This window comes from Balearica regulorum, chromosome 14, assembly GCF_011004875.1.
Source record: "Balearica regulorum gibbericeps isolate bBalReg1 chromosome 14, bBalReg1.pri, whole genome shotgun sequence".
Classification (NCBI taxonomy): Eukaryota; Metazoa; Chordata; class Aves; order Gruiformes; family Gruidae; genus Balearica; species Balearica regulorum.
The window spans coordinates 8,674,339-8,698,872 of NC_046197.1; the positions used below are offsets into that span (position 1 = coordinate 8,674,339).

Below are 24,534 nucleotides of genomic sequence, written 5' to 3' on the forward strand. Positions count from 1 at the left end.
TGCCAACACACACAGCATCCTCTCCAAGTAGGAGAAGGATCTGGAGGAAAAATGAAACGTATCCAGTTCTGGAGAGGATTACTGGGGCTGTTCAACAAATTGAAGCAATGCCTTTCAGACATTTCATGCTAAAACCATTGATAAAAAATTAGTAATCAACTACATTCAGGGTGAAGCATAACCAGGAACTGAAAAAAGTTTTTATAGGACTTCCAGTAAACACATGTGATCAATACAGCATGGTTTCACTTTGGAGATGGTACAACACCCGCAGATCAGCTGTGATGTTTGCTCAGTACTGACTCAGAGGGAAGAAATATTCTTCATGTGCAATTCTTATTGCAACATTTCGATTTCATCAGAGTTTCTTGTCCAAGTACTAACTTGACTTGAGACTACTTAGATTGTCGTAATGCGATAGATAGGAGTTTTTGTTTAAAAGAAGTTTAAATGTTTGGATCTCTTCCTTTTTTCATCTCTCCTTAAGCTCAGGCTATAGCGAAAAAATTACTATGGTTTGTACACATCTCACTAGCTCTCTTGGAAATTAGCCCTCATCTATGCTACATACTTCTGTGTCAGAGGCACAAGGACTAATGGGAAGGAGAAATGTGAGGCTGGAAGGGATTACTGTGTGGCAGAGGGATGCTTTGGGTGTCCAGAAGCAGGAGGTCTATCAGAGGAGAAGGGTCAGGCTGAGGAGCAATCAAGGTAAACTGCCCTTCAATTGCCTATGTCTATGTATAATTCTCGGAACTACTAAACCATAGGGGGTGGTTTGTTTGATAATCCATGTTATGGGCATGAAAACAAATAGTAGATAGAGGAAGTAAAAGAGAGAAATACTGTCTGTATTTCTGCAATCTTCTGTTGACTTCTAGGACACAGAGCTCTGCCCATTACCTTTGAACTTCCTGGCAGCTCCCAGGCTTATAAAGTGATTCCGAAACTCATGGAGCAAACCGTGAAAATTGTATGTTCTTAGCTTTGTCACTGCTCTGAGTTAGAACAGAGCCACTTCTGTTCATGTGAGCAGGTAGTCAATGCCAGGGAAACGCTCTGAACGGGGCCTCCAGGCGTATACTAACAGGAATAACAAAACATTCAGGATGCTTTTGTCATATGTGAGGTGCAGCCTCTCTGGCAGGCTCTAGGACCTGGTGTGCTGAGTCAGGATGATACCTGTCCCTAGGCAGGTGGAGGTTGGAATCCAACAGAGGCGGCTCTGGGCTTCGGACATCTTGACTCTTTTCTCAGCGACTTGAGAGCTTGACCAGATTATTGAACTCTTCTAATTTTGTTGGTATTCAACTTTTTGAGAGGAAAGCAAGATGTCAAGGAAGAGTGTTCCTGGCTGCTTTTCTAGAATGATATGGAAAAAACATTTTTTCAAGGAAACCTGCTGCCGATGTGGTTCTCCAGACACTGAAATCCAAAATGAAGAGCTGGAGAAGGGAGGAAAAGTAAAGAAAAGAAAGAAGAAAAATGAAAATAAACGAGTGATCATTTCCAATTTGCCCTTTGGAAGTAAGAAGTGGAAGGAAAATCCAAACAGACACTATGACTCCAACAAAATTAAGACCACAAAATATACCTTCCTGACTTTCCTCCCTAAAAATATCTATGAGCAGTTTCACCGCTTTGCCAATATTTATTTTGTGGTTATCGCGTTACTGAATTTTGTGCCAGTGGTGAATGCTTTCCAACCAGAAGTTTCTGTGATCCCAATTTGTGTTATAATGGCCATTACATCCATTAAAGATGCTTGGGAGGACTTTCGGCGGTATAAATTAGACAAAGAAATCAATCATATGGGATGCTACATTTACAGCAGGTGAGTTTCCTACAGCTTTTTTTTTTTTTACAAAACACAGTTGGCTTGAGATCTTTAATAAGTAGTGGTGCTTTTTGTTTAAAAATTAATAAATGCCTGCTGGAAAATCACAGTGATTAAGTAAAAGAGGGAAAAGTCATAGGGACTACCTGACACCTGGTATTTGTTCTGATACAGGGAAAGATATTTCTTTTTTTTGTTTAAACCTCATGTTCAGACTGAGAAGGAAAGCTTGAGTTTCATGGTATTGGGGTGGCTATCAGCTGCTTAAACACAGAGTGTAGTGAAAACAGGTGCTTAAATAGCTACTGAGCACCTGGATTTCTGAGGAATTTTCAAGAGGGCTTAATTCTCTCAGTATAAGTTACCACAGAACAAGATCTGTCATGGGACCTGTTTGCATCCTTAGATGCCAAGAAGCCACTTCAAAATGTAGCCCTTTGAACTACTTTGAATTTTCTATTCTAAACTGTAGGCTAGCTTTTAGTTGTGTTTCTTTTACTAGGTTGTATGTAAAATAAAACTCTGTAAAAATGCAGTTAAAAATGGGAGATAATACTATATGCCTCTGTTCAGGCACCTCTAAATGAATTAACTACATGTGTCTGTGCTCACTTCAAAATGTTTCATGACCTCTTGCTTTTAGGACTTTCAGAAGTTTGAGAATTATATTTTATTGTATCGAAACTGTTCTCTCAGCAAAGTGGAAAATTACTTCTCCCTGTTAAAATATTACATCTGGGAGCCAGAGAAGCAAAACTTTCCGTCTTCCTGAATGTTGGTTGTCATCTCTCAAATTAATCAACAATGCTTTATATAATGTACGCTTTCACAAGCAAGATCTTGCAGAACTCTGGCTTTTATCACTCAGTGCTGTCATTTCTGTTTGTTTCTCTTGTATGTGTTCGTCAGATTTTTATTTTTATATCCTGCTGGTTAAACAGGAAAACAATGGATTTGCTTCTTTGGGGGCTAAACTTGTCTCCACATATAGATAATGACTTGTCAGAAACAAAATAGCACTGCTCTCCTTGCCAACTTGTCTGAAAAGCAGACATTTTACAAGTTTCTAAATATTGTTCATTTAAGACTTCTTCATTTTCCACCATGAAGACTGTCAATAATTGTAGCTCTTTGAGTAGGTGGCAAAATTGCTTCTTCTGCCTTTTGAGATTGCAATCTAGTTGGATTTTTTTAATCTCTTCAATGTTGCATTAATCCATGAGGCAATGGATTGTTTGTTAACACTTGATAAAACCAGTATGAAGGCGAATAGGTGGTGCAGTAGGTACTAATGAATGGATCTGCATGGGAATCTTATTTATTTCCTCTTTGCTTAAAGCAACCATGTTAATGTATATCTAAAAGCCTTTTACCATGGGAACCTGAGAAGTGAGGAAAACAATAGAACTTGTTTTGTACAAGACAAAAATGTCCATTGTGGGATTACAACATATGTACAAATCCAGATTCAAGTTATAGCCATGAATACTTTCTTATGCAGAAACTTGGCACAAGCTTGTCTTAAAATGGGTTATCCCATCCCATAAAAAAAGACTATGACCTATGAGTAAAGCTTGTCTGGAATCTTCTCTTTCACCAAAGTTTTATGGCCCAAAGGTGATGTAAGAGAAAGGAAAATGAGGAGGCCTTCAGACTATAGCATTCATCCTGTCTGGAAAAATCATGGGTAATTACAATTACCATCAGATCAGTAGCTACAACTTATTATGTCATGAATAATTTTAATCAGGCTTCTATAGCGCTTTGGGAAGCTGATATTTCTTGTTCTTCTTGCTAGCTGCAGTGTCACAGAAGAGCATGATGTCTTCTAATTTTCTTCCTTATGAATCACCTGCTGTAGGTAATTTTTAACAAAGGTGAAAGTCTTTTTCAAGACACTGCAAATTTTGTTGATCTTGTGGCAGCAAAGAATTCTTTTTAATCGAGCAACAGATCTTCTATCCTAAGATGAAAAATTATTTAGATTTTAAGTGTTAATCTTGGAGAGTATATGTCTTTAATTCAGATTTCAAGACAAGAACAAGAACTCTGGCTCCTGTTCCAAAATAAATACGAAGGCAGAACAATCTTTTCCAAATGCTGAATGTTCTTCAAGACTCTCTTAAAGATGGGAAAATGCAGTAACTTGCCTTCTTTCAGCACAGAGCAAGGGAAATTGAATTTAAATAGGCTGCCCTGTAAACACATTTCTTCTAATTTTCTTTTCACAGAGATCAGCTGGAATGGGTAATATAGTCTGCTAGTCAAATGAAGGAAAAGACACTTCAAATAGCATATTTAAAGAATGTTTAATTGAGAAAATGGGAGACAATTCCTTGGCATGAAAGTGTCTTGAGGAGATGCAATAACTTAGATGTGGTGTTTGATTGTGAAGATTTTAATTTCTGAACCAAAGCTTTTGGAATCATAATAATTGTGTTCAAACTGTTCTACTGTCAGAATGAATCACAAAACACCAAAAGAAGAGAACAAAAAATTCAATTGCAGATGGTACAGACCTATGTTTTGTTGCCTCCTTTCTCCTGGTATTCTTTAAAATATACTTTGTCTGCTCTAAAATTTTCCAACAAAATTGTCAAAGCATTTTCTATGATATTAGGCTTTATTATCCCTCTTTAATTGCATTCAAATTCCTCAAGTCACCTCATTTCATGCAACTCTTAATTAGTTAATCTTCATCCATAATACGTAATTATAAACTTCAAATATGTGTGATTTTTATCATGTTCATTTTACTACGCCCAGACACCTTTTAGTCAATACTTGTATATAGATCGCTCTCTTCATCTTTCTTGTCAGTCAGCCCCTCCAAACCTACTCTGGTTACTTTTCTCTGAACTCTCTCCAGTTTGTCATTAACTTACTAACAGGGGCCGGTACTGAATGTCATATATAAAAGTGAATGTAAACCCAACAGTTGCTAAAAGCTATTATTTAATTTTCTTAAAGCTCTGTAATGTTCAAGGAACTACTTGATATGTAATTAATGTATGGCCTGGATCTGAGGTACCCCTAGGATTAAGCTATAATGGTCTGTAAATACTCCAGAGCAGCCACACAGGTTTTTACATCAATTTCACATTTCTGGAAGATTTAACCTATTTTTTTCTCAGTGTCTCTGTAGACACTCAGATACAAATACAAGGACTGCGCACAGTTCAAGATAGTACAGCAACACGCCTGAATGAATGCACGTACATCAGGTAGCAGCAGCCATAAAAGCATTATTTGAGCTATCCACATTGCTTAATTTTAAGCACCTAAACTCGAATATCTGAGACAGTAACTCCAAGAAGCCTAGTTTATATGCTTTGACTCATCCTGTGGAGCTGTTGGATAACTAGGTAAGTCAACAGGCATCCTAGGTGAGATAGCCTGATTACTCTTTCAATAGAAAGTTCCTGTGTCATGCTTTCAGTCCCTGTGGTTTTCAAGTAGTTCCTACAAGCATCAGTCTCCTCTTACTCAGTAGGTCTGCTGATGTCTGTGATACAAAAAAGTGAGGCTGACTTTTGCTGTGACTCTTTATCTGGTTAGTGCAAGGCTTTAGAACGTTTAAAGGCTTCTGCATCAGCACTAACTCTGGGGTAGTCCTAGAGCAGTGATATGGAAATAAGGAAAAAAACAAAGACTCATCTCTGTGTTGCACAAAGTCAGAACTGCCAACAGCTGGAAAACTGGAAATGGCTTAAGCTAGACTCACTGGTTTGAAAGAGAATTAAAATATTTCAGTTGATCGCAGTTTTGTAATTCAGTGTTGTAATTTATGAGGCAAATGTAAGATTCATTGTTTAGGAAATCTCTATGGCAGCAGTGGAGATCTGCTTGCCTACAGGTTGCGGTAGGTCTGTGGCATCTTGAGGACAGCAAAGAAAGGTAGGGAGTGTGCTTGAAAACAGGACCTGACCTACTGTCAAATCTCAGAGGTGAAAGAAAAAGACAACTTTTCTCTGGACCCAGGAAACATCATATGTAGCTCATTCAACCCAGAGTCAACCTGAAAGGTTGTAGAGTAGAAGGCAGGATGAGAGGAAAATACCATCCTGCCAAGGGCACAGTAAGCAAAAAGAGATTTGTTGTCAATGCTTTCATTTAAAGTCTTGTTCAGGAGTACTGAGTTTTCACTTGTTAAAGAGCCTTTTCTTTCTGTTTTATTATTTTTGTTTTCTAACAAAGCATAACTTTAAAGACTAGGAGCCTGCTGGAGGCTTTAATGGGTTCATTTTATACACAAAAAAAAAAAAAAAGAGGGTCTCAATCCAGTGGCCCACTTGAAGTCTCACTACATTCTCTCAGGCAAAATTGCAATCACTTTTCTTGGGCATAGCAATATCGAGGCTTCTACACCTCAGAGGTACCTTCTCTGAATGGTGCATGAATTTCATCAGCCGGAGGCTGAAGGTCTTCCATGGAGACCGAGGATCCTCACTGTAGCAATATGCACTGACTAGCTCGCTGCTCTTTGACTTTTAAGTACTGCTGCCTGGACCAGCTGAGTGTTGAAAACTTGACATCTTTCTTTTGCATTTAGTCAGTTCAGCATGTCACATATTTCTTCACCACACAACCAGCATGTTCACCATAAGATTAAAATACCCATTTTAATTATTTCTTCATAATTTTGGTACCACAGATCTCAAGCAGTTGCATGGTGACATAACAAACCTGAGCGTACTGTTGCTTTAGGCCATTTTCTCAGCTCACTTGTAGTTTGAAGAATGCCTCAGCTCGCACAAACAGAAGGTACTGTCTGTGCATTCACTAAAACCCACTGTTAATTCAGGTATCCATAGTTAAACTAGGTACAAAAATTCCATAGTACCTGAAGCACACACAAAAGTTATACAGATGACAGAGCAGAGGATGCCCCCTGCCAGTGATAGCCCCCTACAGAGAACCATGTAGCCATGTTTGACATTAAGCAAGGGAGAGGCATTGGATATTTCCTGATGGATAGTAAGTTGCACTGATATAGCAGATAATAATCCTGAAATCATTGTAATTTATTCATATGGCTACTTGTATAAGAAATAATTCATGTTTCAATTGAGCAAAGTTCATTCTTTGTGGATGTTATAGGAATGCACCTTCAGCCATGCAAGAGCTAGAGATCTTCAGGAGATCATAGAATCATAGAATGTTTTGGGTTGGAAGGGACCTTAAAGATTATCTAGTTCCAACCCCCTGCCATGGGCAGGGACACCCTCCACTAGACCAGGTTGTCCAAAGCCCCGTCCAACCTGGCCTTTAACACTTCCAGGGATGGGGCATCCACAGCTTCTCTGGGCAACCTGCTCCAGTGCCTCACCACCCTCATAGTAAAGAATTTCTTCCTAATATCTAATCTAAATCTCCCCTCCTTCAGCTTAATCCCATTACCTCTTGTCGTATCTCTACAAGCCCTTGTAAACAGTCCCTCTCCAGCTTTCTTGCAGGCTCCTTCAGGTGCTGGAAGGCTGCTGTAAGGTCTCCCTGAAGCCTTCTCTTCTCCTGGCTGAACAACCCCAACTCCCTCAGCTTGTCTTCATAGGAGAGGTGCTCCAGCCCTCTGATCAGCTTTGTGGCCCTCCTCTGGACTCCCTCCAACAGCTCAATGTGCTTCTTATGTTGGGGCCCCCAGAGCTGGATGCAGTACTCCAGACAGGGTCTCATGAGAGCAGAGTAGAGGGGCAGAATCACGTGCTGGTCACACTTCTTTTGATGCAGCCCAGGATATGGTTGGCTTTCTGGGCTGCAAGCACACATTGCTGGCTCATGTTGAGCTTTTTATCAACCAACACCCCCAAGTCCTTCTCCTCAGGGCTGCTCTGAATCCATTTTCCACCCAGCCTGCAGTTGTTTTTGGGATTGCCCCAACCACGATGGCATCCCTTCTCTCCAGCGTGTCAACCATGCCACACAGCTTGGTGTTGTCGGCAAACTTGCTGAGGGTCCACTCGATCCCACTGTCCATGTTGCTGACAAAGGTGTTGAACAGTGCTGGTCTCAATACCAACCCCCAAGGAATGCCACTTGTCTCCAGCTGGACATCAAGCCATTGACTGCAACTCTTTGAGTGCTACTATCCAGCCAATTCCTTATTCACTGAGCGCTCCATCCATCAAATCCATGTCTCTCCAATTTAGAGGCAGGGATGTCGTGCAGGACAGCGTGAAATGTTTTGCACAAGTCCAGGTAGATGACATCAGTTGCTCTTCCCTTGTCCACCAGTGCTGTAACCCCATCATAGAAGGCCACCAAATTTGTCAGGCACAATTTGCCCTTAGTGAAGCCGTGTTGGCTGTCACCAATCACCTCCTTATTTTCCATGTGTTTGAGTGTAATTTCCAGGAGGATCTGATCCGTGATCTTGCAGAGAGGTGAGACTGACCAGCCTGTAGTTCCCCTGGTCTTTTTTCACTTTTTAAAAATGGGGGTTATGTTTCCCATTTTCCAGTCGGTGGGAACTTCACCAGATTGCCATGACTTCTGTAATAAGATGGATAGTGGCATAGCAATTTCATCCACCAGTTCCCTCAGGACCTGTGGATGCATCTCATCAGGTCCCACGGAAATGTGCACCTTCAGGTCCCTTAGACGCTCTTGAACCTGATCTTATGGCAGTGGCTCCTAACCTTGAGGACATGGCCATAAGTGGGCTTTGAAAACGTTTTGTGAGGTTTTTCCATGTAAAAGCTGGTATAATCTTTAATAGCATAAAAATGTGTGGGATTTCTATTTGCAAAAATAGACTATAACGTGTAAGTAGCTCTGTGATTCTATCTGTTGTCTGTGTAGAACTGAGAACCTCAGAACATGAGCATTTTTTTATAAAGTAGATGATGCTTGAGGGGGGCCATTTCCAAACATTTACATATGATAAAATACAAACATTTGGTTTCATCTATTCATGACACTTTTTTTTTTTTTCTAAGAGTTATAACCTAGTGGCAATTTAGGGGGTGAAAGATAAAGCAACCAACGTCTTTACTTTGAGCTGCAAAGGTTCCTGAGATGGAGCTTGCAGTGATTCAAGGAAATAATACTCACTGAACTAATTGGTTGATGCTGTACTTCTAGGTGATAAAACTTTCTGAATATCTTTCTCTAAGACAATCTAGGACTCAGACATACTGTGGAGTGTACATGAAAAATTACTTTTATTTATTCTTCTCTGGGGAGCAGAACAATAATTTTTATTAGCTCAAATTCACCATCCATTTTGACCCAGTTTTGGTTTGAAATTTATCTTTATTGAACCCAAGAATGTGAAATGAAATTGTTGACACAAAGTCAATAATTTATTCATGTTCCCCCACAATCTCCAACCACAGCAGGATTTTTTTATGATCCTTTCTTCCCAGAAATGACTTCATAAACTCTATTTAGTTCAGGCCTTCTGGTCACATATGATGAGTCCAATAACAAATTCTGGCAGATTTCACTTTGTTCAGGGCTAACTGCTTCTTTTTGTCTGCACTATACTCCGATGGGCATTGTCACGCTACCCATTATGCCAGGACAGCAAGGGAACACTTTTTAAGTGTGCTGTTGATAAATGGACTGGTAAAGGAGAGAAAGTACTGAGAAACTTTTGTCTTAGATCATGTCTGTAATGTGCCACAGCCCTGATGCCACGTGCTATAAGAATCAACTTTCCAGCTTTCCACCTATGGAAAACTACCACATCTTGTTTATTTTATTGGATAAATGCGTTTGCCCTGTTTATATGTTTCTCATCAGATCAGCTTAGATTTACGAAGCTCCTCTGTTTATTTAGCAACTGGAGCTTGTGCTGTGAACTTTAATCACTGAACAGAAAACGGGCAGTGTTCCCAGTTACAAGAATTGCTAAAAGGAAATTGCTTTGTTTGAAAAATCTTGTTAGGCAACTGGGCCAGTGCTGCTGTGGGGTGCACCGGGCTCCTTGCGAAGTGCTTTTCTTCCTTTCATCCATTGGTAATTCTCTACAAAGTTGTAGAAAACCTTTGTACTGTAGGAAATTGTTAATCTTACAGCTCCAACTGAATAGTTCTTTCAGGAAAAGAAAATGTGTTTCTTTACCAAATTCAGTGCTCACTGGGAGAGAGGAACAGTCTATTCATCCGAGCGCAGGTTTGGGATTCTAGCAATTTGCTGAACTCTAGTCCCTGTGCTCAATAACACTTTTCCTCTGATCTGAGAGAGGTCATTTGGCTTTTCTGACTCATCGTCTTCTCTGTAATTAGTGAATGGGCAGAACTTGAAGCTTTCTGTGTAATGTATGTTTCATAGGGAATTATTGAAAAAATATTGCAAATCTATGATTTCTGTGGATTATTGTTGCTAACCTGGTTTGTTAAGGCTGATGTGGAAGACAACCAGATGGGCAAGGCCCTTCTATAGCATTTTGTGGGCAGAAAAAAAATAAGAAGTGTGTTCCATAAACTTCAGAATTATGCAAGAGTTGACGTACAGAGAGGTAGGATTGCCCTGCAGAAGTCATAGCAAACATTATCTGCAAACTATATACGGTATCCAAATGTCCGGGATAGCAAGACAAGCCATCTGCTTGCTCTAAACTGCTTCTCTACTCTAATTTTTATGTTTTGAACAAACAGATTAAGAAGTTCTACCCGGAAAGCATTTGACATGGGGAGGATTCATAGTTACATAGTTGTTTTGCTATATTACCTTTAGTATCTACTTTGTACAGCAATAAACACTCAACTTGCACCTGCTGAAATACTTTTCAAATAGAAATTGATCTGGATTTTTTTTTTAAATGTGCAGCAACATCAAATTAACTTGCAACAAACCTCTGTTCTTCAGTGTGGTCTTTTATGTCTGTTGTTGAGCAAAAGAAAAAAAAAGGACATGCAGATAAGCAGAGAGAGACAAAAGAAGAATGAAAAATTAATGTAAGAAGGAAAAACTATTGCTACCATACCATTATTTAGTAAGTACCTCACATCTAGCATTACAGAGATTTAAATAGTTAGGATTTGGGGGTTCTTTTTTTGAATAAGAAGTGGATACCACTGGGAAATGCACAGAATGTAAGTGTGTGCGTAACCTTTGCAGGAAGCTGTTATTTCATGTTGCTTTGCACATCAGGCTCTCAGCCAAGAGCAAGGCTTTGCCTGCCAGCGTCATGGCTGGCTCTCCTCCGCAGAAGGCCAGGAAAGTAGGTTAGCAGGAAGCGGCCTTGGGCTTGTCTCTGAAGCTGTGCTTGGATGTGTGCTTTCACGTGTAGCAAAACACTTTATCCACTATATCGCTGCTCCCCTTCTGGTGATACAAATGCTTAATTGAAAGACAGTATTCTTCAGGCAATAGATGAAGATGATTAAAAACTTAAGCAAAAATGAGACCCTGAGTCATTACAAAAAGCCTTTTGCTCTCTGTCTGCTAAAATATCACCAGCATTTTCCCTCTCACAGAACAAGACATAAGATGATTCAATTATTCGTATTGAAAAAATAATTTCCTCTCAAAGAGTTAGAGGAACTGGGCCATTGTTGCCCATGCAGGTTTCCCATTAACTAATTTTAAAGCTTATTGTGCAGTTTTCAGTTTGCTTAGATGATTAAGAGCAGCTGAAGGACCAATTATTGAAAAGATAATGATGTCAAAAAAAGTTTGCCATTTCCTGAACCATTGAGCACCAGTTTGTTGATGAAATAGTAATTTCTTTTTCTTGAACCTCAAGGCTCTTTTTCCTTTTTTTTTTTTTTTCATTTAGAAGCTCTTTATTTCTTACCTTAACTTTTCCATTACATTTGGACCCTAGTTGCATTTTTTTCCTTAATATTAAGGGTTCATTTGTCTGCTGTTCTACCTCTTGAAGTTGTTTCTGTGGGCTAAGTTCAAGATCCGTAATTACCTTTTGAGAGTTGCAAACCGGAGAGACCTAAAACAAGCGTACCTGAGATAGCAGTTTGTTTCTTTCAGGATCTATATGTTGCTATGGGAAATAGTCAAATAGTCAAAAATAATGGCTTTTGGGGGGGAGGGGTTTGTGAATGAAAGAGAACTTTTGTTGTAGTTTCTTTTTATTTCATGTAAAGATTTTATTTGAACATGATATATGGTGAAATGATACTATGGAGGTGTCTAAATCATTTTCTAGCTGTTGTTCTGTGTCTTTCAAAAAAAAAAAATACAGCAATATGCCACCACCCCTGTTTTATTTTTTTGAAGCCCCACTAAGCAGGAGGCCTGCCTTCCTAATGTCACTGTTCACTCATGATGGTTTTTTAATGTAACAGGGAAGAACGTGCTTATGTTGAGAAATGCTGGAAAGATGTCCGAGTGGGGGATTTTGTGCAGCTGCAGTGTAACGAGACCATCCCAGCCGACATCCTACTGCTGTACTCCTCCGATCAGAACGGGATCTGTCACTTGGAAACTGCCAACCTCGATGGGGAGACCAACCTTAAACAACGACGAGTCGTGATGGGGTTCTCCAGCCAGGTGAGTCTGCTGGAAACGCAGCCCACGCAGCGCAGGGTTGGTGCGGGCCCATTTGCACACCAGCTCCAGCCACGGAGTGCACCAGTTCTGACGGGCTGGTTGTGCTGCTACAGCTGTGAAAGCGTTTTGCTGTTGGAGCTAAGGCCTGTGCGGAAAGCAGCAGTTTGTTCCAAAAGGGACAAAGGCACAGGGATGGCTGTAGAAAAGGAAGATTATCTCAGACAGTAGTTGTTCGCAGCAAAGTGCATCAACAGACGCTTAAGCAACAACGCACGGTACCACCGTTTGGGGCAGCCGGGAGTCTTTCCTGCGTATAAGCCGTCCGTACCCACAGGCTGTCACGGCACACAGCGCATCCCCCAGCAAAGCCACGGCTGCTGGGTGAATTATTTCTGCATGGAAATTGGAAGAGAGCTCACGGCCCCCCTCCCAAAGTGGCCGCAGGCTTCCTGATGGATTGTGCTGCTCTGCTGCCGCTGAGGGACCATCGCGCGTTTGCGAGGCAGGCAGAGCTGCAGCTTTCAGCTAGGAACTGTCCAAGGCACGTAAAGTTGTAATGAAATAACGAATCATTACAGGAGTAATGGATAATAGGATAATTGGATAATAATAGGAGTATAATAAACAATTGAATAGGAACTCAAGGTAAACTAAAACGTGAAAAGTTAAATAGAACTGGTCTATTTGACATCAGTTGGATTGTTAGCAGAGATTCAGTTTGAATCCTTTTCTTTCAGTTTGAATGCATTTTTTTCCACAGGCCGTATCATTTCCTTTTTACAAACACTTTGCTGGTATATTCTCTGGACATCTGTTTGATAAACCTGAAGGAAACAAGAAAATATGACTCGGGGAGAGTTGTACTTGTTACATTTTTAAATATCTTTTCAAACAGAGCAGGGCAGTTTTTCAAATAACACAGGAAAAATTTAAGTTGTAGCACGTGAAGAGAAATATTTTTTTCCATTGGAATCAGCAGGCAGGAACTCTAGAAAGCTGGCAGGTAATTCTAGGAATTACATCCATTTATTTAGCCATTAGTAGGAGTGCCATTAGGAAGAACTTCTGCGGTTATTGGTGCGTGAGACACAGTTGCCAGTGAGCAACCAGATTTATTAAAGTACACTATTTCCATGGCCCGTTGTGGTCAGGTACTCTACTCCAGTGTTACTTTCTTCTTTGTTCAAGTGGAAATCACTTTGCACACAAGCGAGGGCTTTTTCAAGTTGCGGATGCCGTAGTACAAAACATACCTTTTCCGGTTCGTTCCAGTGAGGATTAGGGAGAGAGTTTTTTCCTAAGAAACACTGAAAATTTTTAATACGTAGAGATTTATGAAAAAAAACCCGAATAAACTCCTTGCTTAAGTAGAAAAAATAAAAATGCTGCATTTGTGTCACATGGTCATAATTTACGTATTAAATTTTGTATTTTTGCTTTTAGAGGAAAAGAGACCGCTCTACTATCATACAAAACACAACCTTTTGCCTCAGTTATTTATAATATGAGGAAGTCGTTCTTTAAATCAGAAAATCCTCACATGCTGAATTATGTTTCAGGTTGCCTACTCGTGGTTATTTTCTTTACAATTTGAGTTATTATTTAGGTAAACCATATGCCCAGAAGTGTTCATACTTACAAAGTCTTGTTACATTGGCGGAGTGGAAGGCGGTTCTGACCGTGGTGATAGCCAGTGCTCAGGAAGGTCGGAGCTTACACAGTCAACTATATTACCCTGTTACTTTAATGTATTGATGTAAACAGTACGGTGGCTAAAAAAAATCCCGGTGTGCTAAATATCACTTGTACAGGTTTTAGTGTGCCATCTTCTTCCTTGTTCTTTGAGCTTTGTTTAGTCCTGTGATTTATGTGCTTCATAAAACTGACTCAGACTTAATTGTGTCTATAAAGTGTGACACTTTAAGGAGGGAGGAAATACATATGAACTGGGGTTAGTTCTTTGTTTAGGATATGCTTAGGAATACTGAGTTCACATACCTGTGAAAGACTGAGAGGAAGGATTTTTATTTTTTTTTTCACTTTTATAACATTTTCTGACTTGAATTTTCAAATGTAAAATTCTTGTCATAAAAAGAAAAAAATTTTGAGAGATGAATCATACTTCTCTACCCCTTTCTAGTTAGAAGCTTATTAGGTTTCTTCATCAGTAATGAGCTCTCGGGTGACTTTTGTCTTCCTGTTCTCCTGTTGTACAAGTATTTCTAGCACAACCAAATATGTACTGATTTTTCTGTTGAGTTTACTGGGTTGAACAAGATTCAGTGGTGAATTGTATTTCTTTTAGAGATTCTAAAAATATTCAGCCACATGGGTCAGAAGGTATACAAATGTGATACATTATTATTTATATATTATTATTTGAATGTGTTTATTCAAATGTGTGGGCTCTTATTTTATTATTATACCATCCTGGCCTGTAACATAACTCTTCTAACATATTTCAAAATCCTGATAAATTCTGAAATTATTTTAATTTGAGCTTGCTTTTGGTTGAAGGTTAGTTTTGTTTCATAAATAATTTGAACTTTTTGTTACATTCACTTTAAACAAAGACAGATGTTTTCACTAATTGGCATCTGATGTCTTGTCCAGTACACAGCATTTTTCTTCATGTAATTTAACCAGTTGTTAATCCAAGAAATGAAAATCTCAGATCTTCACTCAGCCCCTCTGAAGCTTTACTTCAGGCTGAATGAGCTAAACCCCCTCTGCCTCTCCTCGTAGGGCAAGTGCTCCAGCCCCCAACTGTCCTGGTGCCCTATATTTAGCTGTTCTCAGTGTTTAGCACTTCAAGTACTCATTGGATTTGACACTCATTCTCAGTGTGTTTCCTCTTGCAGAATACTTCGTTTGAACCTGAATTTTTCCAAAACACCATCATCTGTGAAATGCCTAACAATGATCTCAATAAATTCAAAGGATACATGTAAGTATTTCTTATCCATAAATGCTTTTTGTATCTGAATTTTAATATTTCTCTTGGAGAAACTGGATGGGCAGAATATATTGTGCAGAAATTGATGGTCGTCACTATTTTCTATTCCTGGATTCAGAAGTCAATATAAAATGTAGACTGGAATCTGTGTTTTGAGGCAAGGTAGGACCATGGCTTGACGTTGAATTTGCGGTTGTTTCGTACAAACTGTTCTCACAAGGCTTCGGCTCTTTTCAGAATTCAGATATAAGTTCATTTATGTTTGACCTAAGGGTTAGGCTAGGGTAGATTTTAAATCTCAATCCTTCCTAACCTTTATTCAGCTGCACTGCTCTAGTTTCTTCATACTTACGGCCCCAGCAAAAAGATATCCAGGATCTAATAAACAAATCAGATTGTGTTCTTACAGCTAGAAAAAGCAAGCAAGGGAGAACAACCCTACTGAACCAATGTGTTGGGCTAGTATAAAAAAAGTGAGCTTTTTTGTTTGTTTTTAGTGTAAACCTATGTATGTGAGGAAAAAGCCACATCTTCTGTTCCTTATGTTCTTTCTTCATTAAATAATTCTGACACAGGTGTAACAAGGAAATCTATACTAGCAAATTCAGCAGATTTAAGCCTATTCCCTGGCTATAAGGCCAATTTGTATGGCATGGCTCATGTCGTAAACTCCTCTTACCCTCAAATACAGGGCAGCTGTTTCCCAAGGCCCTCTTCAGAGCAGTTGGTCCATGCTGATGCCCACACCCCAGCAGAGAATTGTTCGAAACGCCCGCTGCCCCAGACCAAGTGCATGCCCATGCATATAACCATATGTTATGCAAATAATTTAACTGTATGACTGTGCCAGCATCCCTGTCCATGCCCCAGCTTTGTTAAGTTTGCGAGGAGTTAATGTCTCTGCAGGAATGCAGTGAGAGTCTTGCACCTGGAGTAGCTGCACATGGCCAGATCCTCTAACGTGAGTAAACCAGAGGGCTCTCACCTGTTAGCATTGGCTGTGCTTAATCTGGTCTTGAGAACTTATGCCCTGTAAGAATGATGCCTCTAATAGCGATGCCATTTTCCCTCTACTGTGATATCTTAAAAGGGAAAAAGAGGTCAAGTTTGTATTGATCGCTGGCTGTGGTTGCTGGCTTTGAGGACCATTGGGGTATAATCTAAATTGAAGCAATCTTTCCAATTAGCCTGCTGTAACATGGCACAAGAGCACTGAGATTATAGAAATGCAGGTGATATGTCACAAGAAAACACACACAAATACACACCCTTAGGACCCAGGACTGACTTCAAAATCTTCAAATCTCTGTTGAAAGTCTGTAACAGAAATCTCTTTTGGAAATGCCTACTATCTCACCTGCTCGGTGGAATATGGAATTAGTTGCCTTTCTCTCACCACTTCAGGGGCAGATGAAATAATTTGCAGGGAAAATTATTTACTAACATTTAGTGGAGTTTCTGTCTTTGGTCTGCTGTTGTTTGAGCTATTTTGTAAACACAAATTACTCGGAACAGGTTACATTTTTCTCCAAGAACGCTTAATAAATTATTGAGGCTGTATTGCCTTGCTATAAAACAGTAGCAGTACTCTCTCTGCTAAAAATGATAAGAAAGAACTTAGTGGCATCCATCTGACATGCCTGACCACAGCAAATTCTGCTCAAGGTGATACAAGAAGGCTTCTGTTAAATGACTTCACCAAGACTGAATCTAGATTCCCAGAAAAACAGGTTTCTGGCATTATTTTTTTAGAATTCTACCAGCTGTAGGTTGTTGGTACATAAACCTTTTCACTTGCGTAGTTTCATGTCACGTCATCATGTGCAGCTGCACACAGATATCGAACTGTACTTAGCTCTGAGATAGCACCTAACCTCGCCCTCCATTTAAGTGACGCTGCAATTTACTGGTAAATGCAATGCCAAATATCAAATAGAAAGCAGCAAAAGATACATATTCTAGAAAAAAAAATTCTTATGCTGATATTTACATAACAAAACCAGATGGAGTGACTGAAGTGAAAAATCTCAGCTTTGGTAAAGATCTCAGAAGGAGCCTACCACAGTATATAATAAAAAACTGTGAGTGAAAGTAGCTTTATGCTTTCGTTTTCAGAGGCCAGTAATGGATTGCCTGCCTGATGGAGCAATGGCCTTATAATTTCCATTAAGTTTTCACTGGTCTGTTCTGCTAGCAGAAGGATCTGGTGTGTGATGGGACATCTTCAGCCAGGATTAAAAGTCTTCCATCCAGTGTGAGAGTGAGGAAGAAAGCCTCAGCCTAGAGACTGTTCAAGTGAACTGAGGTTCACAAAGATGAGAAGCCTTTTGGTGGCTGACAGAGAGACCAAGGCTCTTGCAGGGTGCAGATATATTCATCTGAACCTCTACCAGCAGGCAAACCCTGCTCAGCTTTGTAAAAGAATGTCATCTGAACGAAGTTGCGTAATGTATCTTGGCTTCAATTGAGATACTGAATCTGCCAGAAAAAGTACCGAATGAAAGCCAAGCTTGCTTCATATTGACATCAGGATACACACACCATGCAAGTGGTCTTTGAGAGAGATTCTTGGACTTCTCTGTAACTTCTTACTGGAATCTTTACTGAAGCTGAGTGAAAAACAAGCAAAATAGCACCTTCAGAGTTCCTTGATTTCACCTTGAAATAGGCATGCACACAAAAATTTTGTTGAATACTATATTAGAACAGAAAAATGCATTGCTTTATTTCTTCTAGGGAGCAGCCAAATCAGGAACGAATTGGTTTTAACATTGAAAGCCTCTTGCTTCGTGGGTGTACAATCAGAAATACTGAGGCTGCAATAGGAATTGTTATATATGCAGGTAAGATGTACTTTCTGTCTAGCTGAACATAGAATTTCCCTGTACATATCCTTAAGTAAATATGTGTTGTCTAATATTGCACCACAATTTGACATTTTGTTTTAAGAACTGGTAGAGCATGGGAAAATTACATAACTTTTTGAAGTAAAGGTATTACTTGTCCATCTCCAAAGCCCAGAGTCTTGTGCTGGGTCTCTGGCAAGTGACAGTATCCTTGTGTATGTCAAATATCTTGCTGTCTTTGCAATATCTTGCAAAAATATCTAGACAAGTCAAAAATTGCTAAGGTGAGTTTAACTCTCAGCTCTGCAGCTCTGATTATAATACTAATTCCATCTGGCATAAAATCTACACGGCTGCCCTAAGGGAGGTCTCACTGGTTCCTCGGGGCAGAAATTGATGCAGCTGAAGATCTATCCAGAAAAAAAAAAAAAAAAAAGAAATCATCACAAAGCCAAGCCATGCCAGTGCCAGCACACAGGCGGCAGTGAGAACAGCAGCTGGAGGTGACAGAAGAGCCGGCAGCAGCACAGGTTTGTGCTGACATAGACAAAGTGTGTCCGTGCAACCATGAATTTCATGCAGTAGAGATGCGAACCAAGCAAGACAGTGTCAGTGCCCAGCTCAAAAGCAGCAGTGCCAGGTTCAGCTGTGGGTCAGCTCATCTTTTCCTCAGCATCTTTTACCACTGCTTTTACTCAGTGAGCATGATTTATCATTGGCTTTGCCAGCTGTGCCTTCTTCTGCTCCAGAAACAGAGTATCAGCTGCCCTCTTTATTTGTAGATTAAATAAAAGTCAATTTAAACACAACAATTAATCCCATTATTGGTTATTTTTATCTTTCCAGCAGAGTCATGTCACCTGTTTTATGTTTAATCAGCAGCAGGGAGTTCAAGGCTGAGCCACCTAAGAGAAAATAGAAGTCACCATCTTGCAAGAGTCATTTAGCTAAGATCAATCTCTACTATCTGGATTATTTTACCTGACGCCTGGCCATTTTGTTTCACTATTACAGAAGTGGACTTTAAAGGACTATAGCTCCCATATGTTTTCAAAGTTGCCTTCACTTTTTGGGTCTTTCATTGTCTGTCTCTCTGAACACCACATGTAACGATGGTGCCTACCAGGCAGAGGAGGAGAGCCAGAGCCACACCTATCACGCATATTTTTGGAAGTAACTACTATATAAAAACCTCTCTAGGAATCATTCCCTATAGAATTGGAGTAAATTGTCTTCCCTTCTCCTGTTAGGATGCCTATTTTTCTTCTTTTTAGTCAAGTCATTTCCAGTACGTTCCTTTGACCACCAGCGCAGATCCTAAAGTGGATCTCTGTTAATGTTGCTTAAGCTGCTAGGAGCAAAGGTTGGAGTTTTAAAGTCATTTTCAAGATATGGTGTCTGATCTGAGTAAGCCTTCAATTCAATTTCCAACTGACATCTTATTGTAAATGTCAGTATAAAAGTTTATTCTTTTTCTTCTAAAATTAGACTCACTTGAGCCAGTACCAGCTTCGTTTCTAGGGTTCTTTGACATTGATTATACTCTGGCTTTTAATCATGGTCTGTGACCTTTTCTGAACAATCATGATCAGTCACATTTATAAGATAGCACATTCTCCATTTTTATAACTGTATTACTCCTCAAACCTACTTTCTGATGGAAGTCTCTGTGAAGAGTAGAACCATCTCTTACTGTGATTGTTTAGCCTGGGCAGTTCTCATCTGACCCAGATATGGTTATACTTTTCAGGGCTACCCATGCGGTTCTACACAAAGCAATAGCGCTAATGCACAAAAACCTCATTACAGAGCAACAGTAGTTTTCTCATTGTGATAGGGAGAGCAGCAAGAATTACATGCTTTTCAAATAACAAAGTACCAAAATGAAGTTTTAAATAAGCCCATCAGCATCCACAAATAGACAAGATACTAGTGGGGTGGTAAGGTGAGGTCCTGTTGCACAGCATATGAATCTGTGAGGATTAGAAGAGAACAAAGTAGTTTATTCCTCTTATTTCTGATATTCTGTTTCTTGCAAGGTGATACCTGTATTACACGTGTCCTTTTCCTGTTGGTCACCTGAAGTGGAAGGGAATGATAGAGCTGATATTTGGATAGAAATGTCTTCCCATTTTCTTCCTGAAATAAATCCATCAACATTCCATTAAGAGTTTTCTGGGAGGGATTAGAGGTTTTTGTCTTGTTTTGTTTTCAACACAAAACATTCCATTAAGCGTGACTTAAAGGAAAAGTGAGGAACAAGGTTCACGCAGCTGCTGGAGGAGCAGAAGTGCAGGCAGCGGTACCCTCCTCTTCTGTGTAGCTTGGTGGTTAGAGCATTTGTTCACCAAAGGGAAGACAGGGGGTTTGTTCGCAGTTCTTCCTGTTTGGGTGTGAACACACATCTCCTGCTTCACAAGTTGTACCCTGAATACCCGGGTGTGTGGAACAGGTGGGTATGTACGTGTACAGGAGTTAGGAAGGAAGGAGCATTGGTAGTATAAGCTGGTCCCACCGACACAGCTCCAGGCTGTGTAAATAATTACATATTCATTGGAACCGGAAGCCAAGAATCCCAGCTCTTGGGTGAATGTCCTGAACATAAGGCTGGAGAGTAATTTTCTCTCTTGCTTTCTGCCTCAATTAATAACCTTTGATGTAAACCTGGAATGAATCCAGCAGGTGTGATTGAATCGCACCTAACTTCCAGCTTTTGGTTCAAATCACTTCCCTAGAGAAAGCCGAACGGTAGTTGGAAAACAGTCCCTCTCACACGTCATGCACATGCAAATGAAAACTAAATACAAGTCTGCAGGGTCTGTATTTTCAGGGAAGATGACTGTAGAAATAAACATAAAAGATACCATTTAATACAGCAACAGATGGTATCCAGATATCCCAATTGTGGAGCCACAGTTTAGATATTAATAGTACAGAAAAAGCAATTTCTGCTTGTTGTCTTCTTACAGTGCTCTCTTTTTCCATTACAAATATACCAGCTCAATTCTCATTCAGTAAGTTTTAAGAACTGAGGTTTTTCTATTTCTTGTCCTACTGTTTTGTTAGCGCTTTACAACCACACAGCGAAAAAATAAATAACATTAGTGTCTTTCACTGCTGGATCTGACATGTTGGATTTTATTTCAGTTAATACATGAAATGTGTCTAGTGGCTTTTAAATAGCTACTGAAAAATATTCAAATGTAGGTTTCAGGAATCTCTATAGCGTCTAATCAAGGTGTTTTTAAAATACAAAAATATAATATTATTGTTCTTTTTCCTCTTACTCTCAAGGAGATTTGGCTTTTGAATATTTATATAAACCTTGCAATCCTACTGAATCTGCTGTCTTTGGGAAAGTAAAATCTATGTAACAGCTGAAATCTGTAATGTAATGTAGGTCTCTTGTAAACCTCTAGATTTAGTGTCTGATATATTCTGCTATTCAGACAAATGAGAAGAAAATGAAATTACTGAATAAAACCAGAGTCATATTAACATTAATCATGAGCATCCTGCTCTCATTCTGTGAGAGAAATACTTAAAAAAAAAAATACAAACTATTACATAAACATGATGATATCCATTTGTGTTTTGAAGGTCATGAAACTAAGGCCATGCTAAATAACAATGGTCCTCGTTACAAGCGCAGCAAGATAGAGCGGCGGATGAATACAGATATTTTCTTATGTGTGGGACTCCTATTCGTGATGTGTCTTGTTGGAGCTGTAGGTATGACGCACTGACAAAAATCTTCTTCTGTTTCATTGGGGTTTTTATAAACGGTGGTTAAAATTGATCTCATGGACATGGGTGAGATCAGATCTAGAGCTGCATGCTCTTGGCATCTTTAGGCTCTTTAGTCTTTCCAATAGATAAGTTAAAATGGCAAATTTGAGCAATTCAGATGGCAGAAAACTCAGCCATGGCTATAAATATTTCTGATAAGCCAGTGGTGGTAAAATGTGAAGCAAACAAGTGGAAGCCGTTGGGTTAATGCATCCTAGGAATCAGTACTTGCCAGTTGAGATATGCGTCTGAGTGGATGTTTATTCCTTGCGTATAACAACAAAAGGAAAATGATGTAGTTTTGCCTTCATTTCAGTACCATCTTCCTCTAACACGTTCAGGGGTGATGTTAGCCAGAGCTGTCCAATTTACAACCCAAGAGCGGCACATGACTAATTCATCAAGTTTACAGCTACCTCCCTTCTCAAAAGCCCCTTTACAGCAGGCTGTGAGATGGATTAATTGTTTAGGTAGGAAAAGCCTGCATTTTTCTCGGTCCTTGCAAGTGAGCACACTTGAATATAGTATCTGGGGTTAGCTGACTAGAGTTTACTAGACTGCTGATCTCCAAACCCTCATTTTCACTGCATGTAAGCACCTGCTTGCCTTCAGCTCTGATTGCAATCTGTCCCAGGCAGGTCAGGATTAAGAGGATCCCATAATCCCAAGGAAAGGGCCAAATTTTAAGCCCACGAACTTTTGAACGGGTCACTGCTTTAAAGAGATAACAGAGGCTCCCATAAGCGCTTTGTGTTCAAAGCCCCTTTTCTTTTTTAATCGATTTCATCTCGGTGATAACTTGCTTAGTGCAACTGCTCTGAATTAGTTTTGTAGCGACAAAGTCATGTGGTTCTGTCACGTTTTCCTCAACCTGCCCTGGAGGCGTGTGACGTGACACACCAGCCAGTCACCAGTGTAATACCATTAGAAGTCAGGGCCACCCAAAAAGATGAACAATTGAACCAACTTAATCGCTTTTTTTTAATTTTGCTGCTTCACATTGCAGTGGCCTTTCTTGGCGCAGAAATTGGATTTCAGTTTGACAACTGAGCTCTGTGTGAGGGAGAGAGAGACTTTATTTTCATTGTTCCCTGGCTGCTGTCATGTAGATTTAGAGACTTGTCTTTGTCTGGTGCATAGGGGCCCTTGAGTAATAAAGTCCTTTAATTTAAGGTTTAAAGTGGTCTCAGATGACAAAATCAGCATTTAAAAAATAATTTATCTGCTCAGGTTTGGAAAAAAAAAGAATATAAAATGTTCATAGTCTAAGTGAAACATGTAGAATAGTAACAAGTCCGTTAGCTTTCATCCATTCAACGTGTACCAGGAGTCCTTGCTTTGCAACCTTGTCTAAATGCGGGGTTCTAGGAAGAAACATCACTGGTGGATCGGTTATGAGGATTTTTCTTGCACACAGTGAAAAATTGGAGTAAGAAGTGGCTTATAGAGCATAGTTGTCCTTGCTCAGACGTGATTGTGGTCTCTAGCAGCCAGAAAGTATTGCCGAAATAATTTGAATTCCTTTGGCAGCATTTTAGTAGGCAGATGCTGCAAAACAACTGCTTGCTTAATTGGTGCTAGTAGTTTTATCAGGGCGGGATATGCAAAGTGGACTAATAGAGGTTTTTGGCATCTGGAGCAATGGTGCAGTGAGGGGAACTGAGTTGTTTGTCCTAGCTCTGTGTGAAGTTTCTGGTGCTGTAGATTTGGTAACATCCTTGAGCAAAGTTTATTTCAGAAAGAGCAGTATAAAAGGTGGCAAGGTAATCGTGATGGGCTGCTAGTAAGTCCTGAACCAGAGGCTTTGTTATAGCAGTGCAATGGTACCTACTGATATTTAAGACACAGGGGAAAAAATAGTTTTGGGGTATGATTAAATTGAAGTGAATATAAAAATGAGCTGCATAGATTGAATTATAGGGGGCTTATTGACTCTAACAAAGACAGATGGAAATCAAGAATGGTCAGGATAAGAAAGATTTCAGTTTGTCTATATAAAGGTCACAAGGTTTCATTCTGTTAGAAAGAGGAATGGCAGTCTTTAGCACTGAGGATTTTTAAAGATAGGTAGTAGAGCTGGAGTCCTCCAGAGGCAAGATGTAGCGTGAGGAGAGATCTGTGCAGAGCCCTGGGGAACATCTGCTGAAGGAAAGGTGAATAAAAATATCCACGTCCACTTGTTTCTAACTAGCATATCAATTATATGCATATGCTACAGAGCTCTGCACATACTTTGCATTCTCCAATAGATTTACAGCATTGCTCAGGGACTGTTGCTTTGGAAATGTTCTTTTTAATTATCATAGCAGTCCATATCTGCAAATTTCAGAAGCTTTGTCAATCACCTTACTGCTCAGCATATTTGAATATTGTGTATCATTCCTACAGGGCATGGCATTTGGACTGGAAACTTCTCAGAGCATCCGCCTTATGATGTCCCAGATGAGAATGGCAATTTTCTGTCTCCAGTTCTCGCCGGTTTCTACATGTTCTTGACAATGATAATCCTGTTGCAGGTAAAAGACAAAACCTCTCTGTTACCTCCAAGGAAGAAGCTATTCAAAACTGAGTATAATCACTAATGAACAATTAATATCAACTAGTAGCTGTGCAGTACCTTCTTAATCCTATTTGAAAATATTGCTAGGAGT

General features: G+C 39.7%; 1 protein-coding gene across 3 annotated transcripts in view; it reads left to right on the top strand.

Moving 5' to 3' along the window:
- The window catches only part of ATP10B (ATPase phospholipid transporting 10B (putative)), a 153,794-nt gene that overhangs the window by 103,087 nt on the left and 26,173 nt on the right, over positions 1 to 24,534 (top strand). For 2 of the 3 annotated variants that reach the window (XM_075766331.1, XM_010303668.2), the window contains 5 exons: positions 12,088 to 12,292; positions 15,154 to 15,239; positions 17,985 to 18,091; positions 21,695 to 21,826; positions 24,272 to 24,399. In XM_075766331.1, coding sequence (XP_075622446.1) covers positions 12,088 to 12,292; positions 15,154 to 15,239; positions 17,985 to 18,091; positions 21,695 to 21,826; positions 24,272 to 24,399 — 658 coding nt within the window. Of the gene's footprint in view, positions 1 to 1,331; positions 1,835 to 12,087; positions 12,293 to 15,153; positions 15,240 to 17,984; positions 18,092 to 21,694; positions 21,827 to 24,271; positions 24,400 to 24,534 lie in introns of those variants that run through there. The other variant, XM_075766332.1, reaches the window with a different exon arrangement.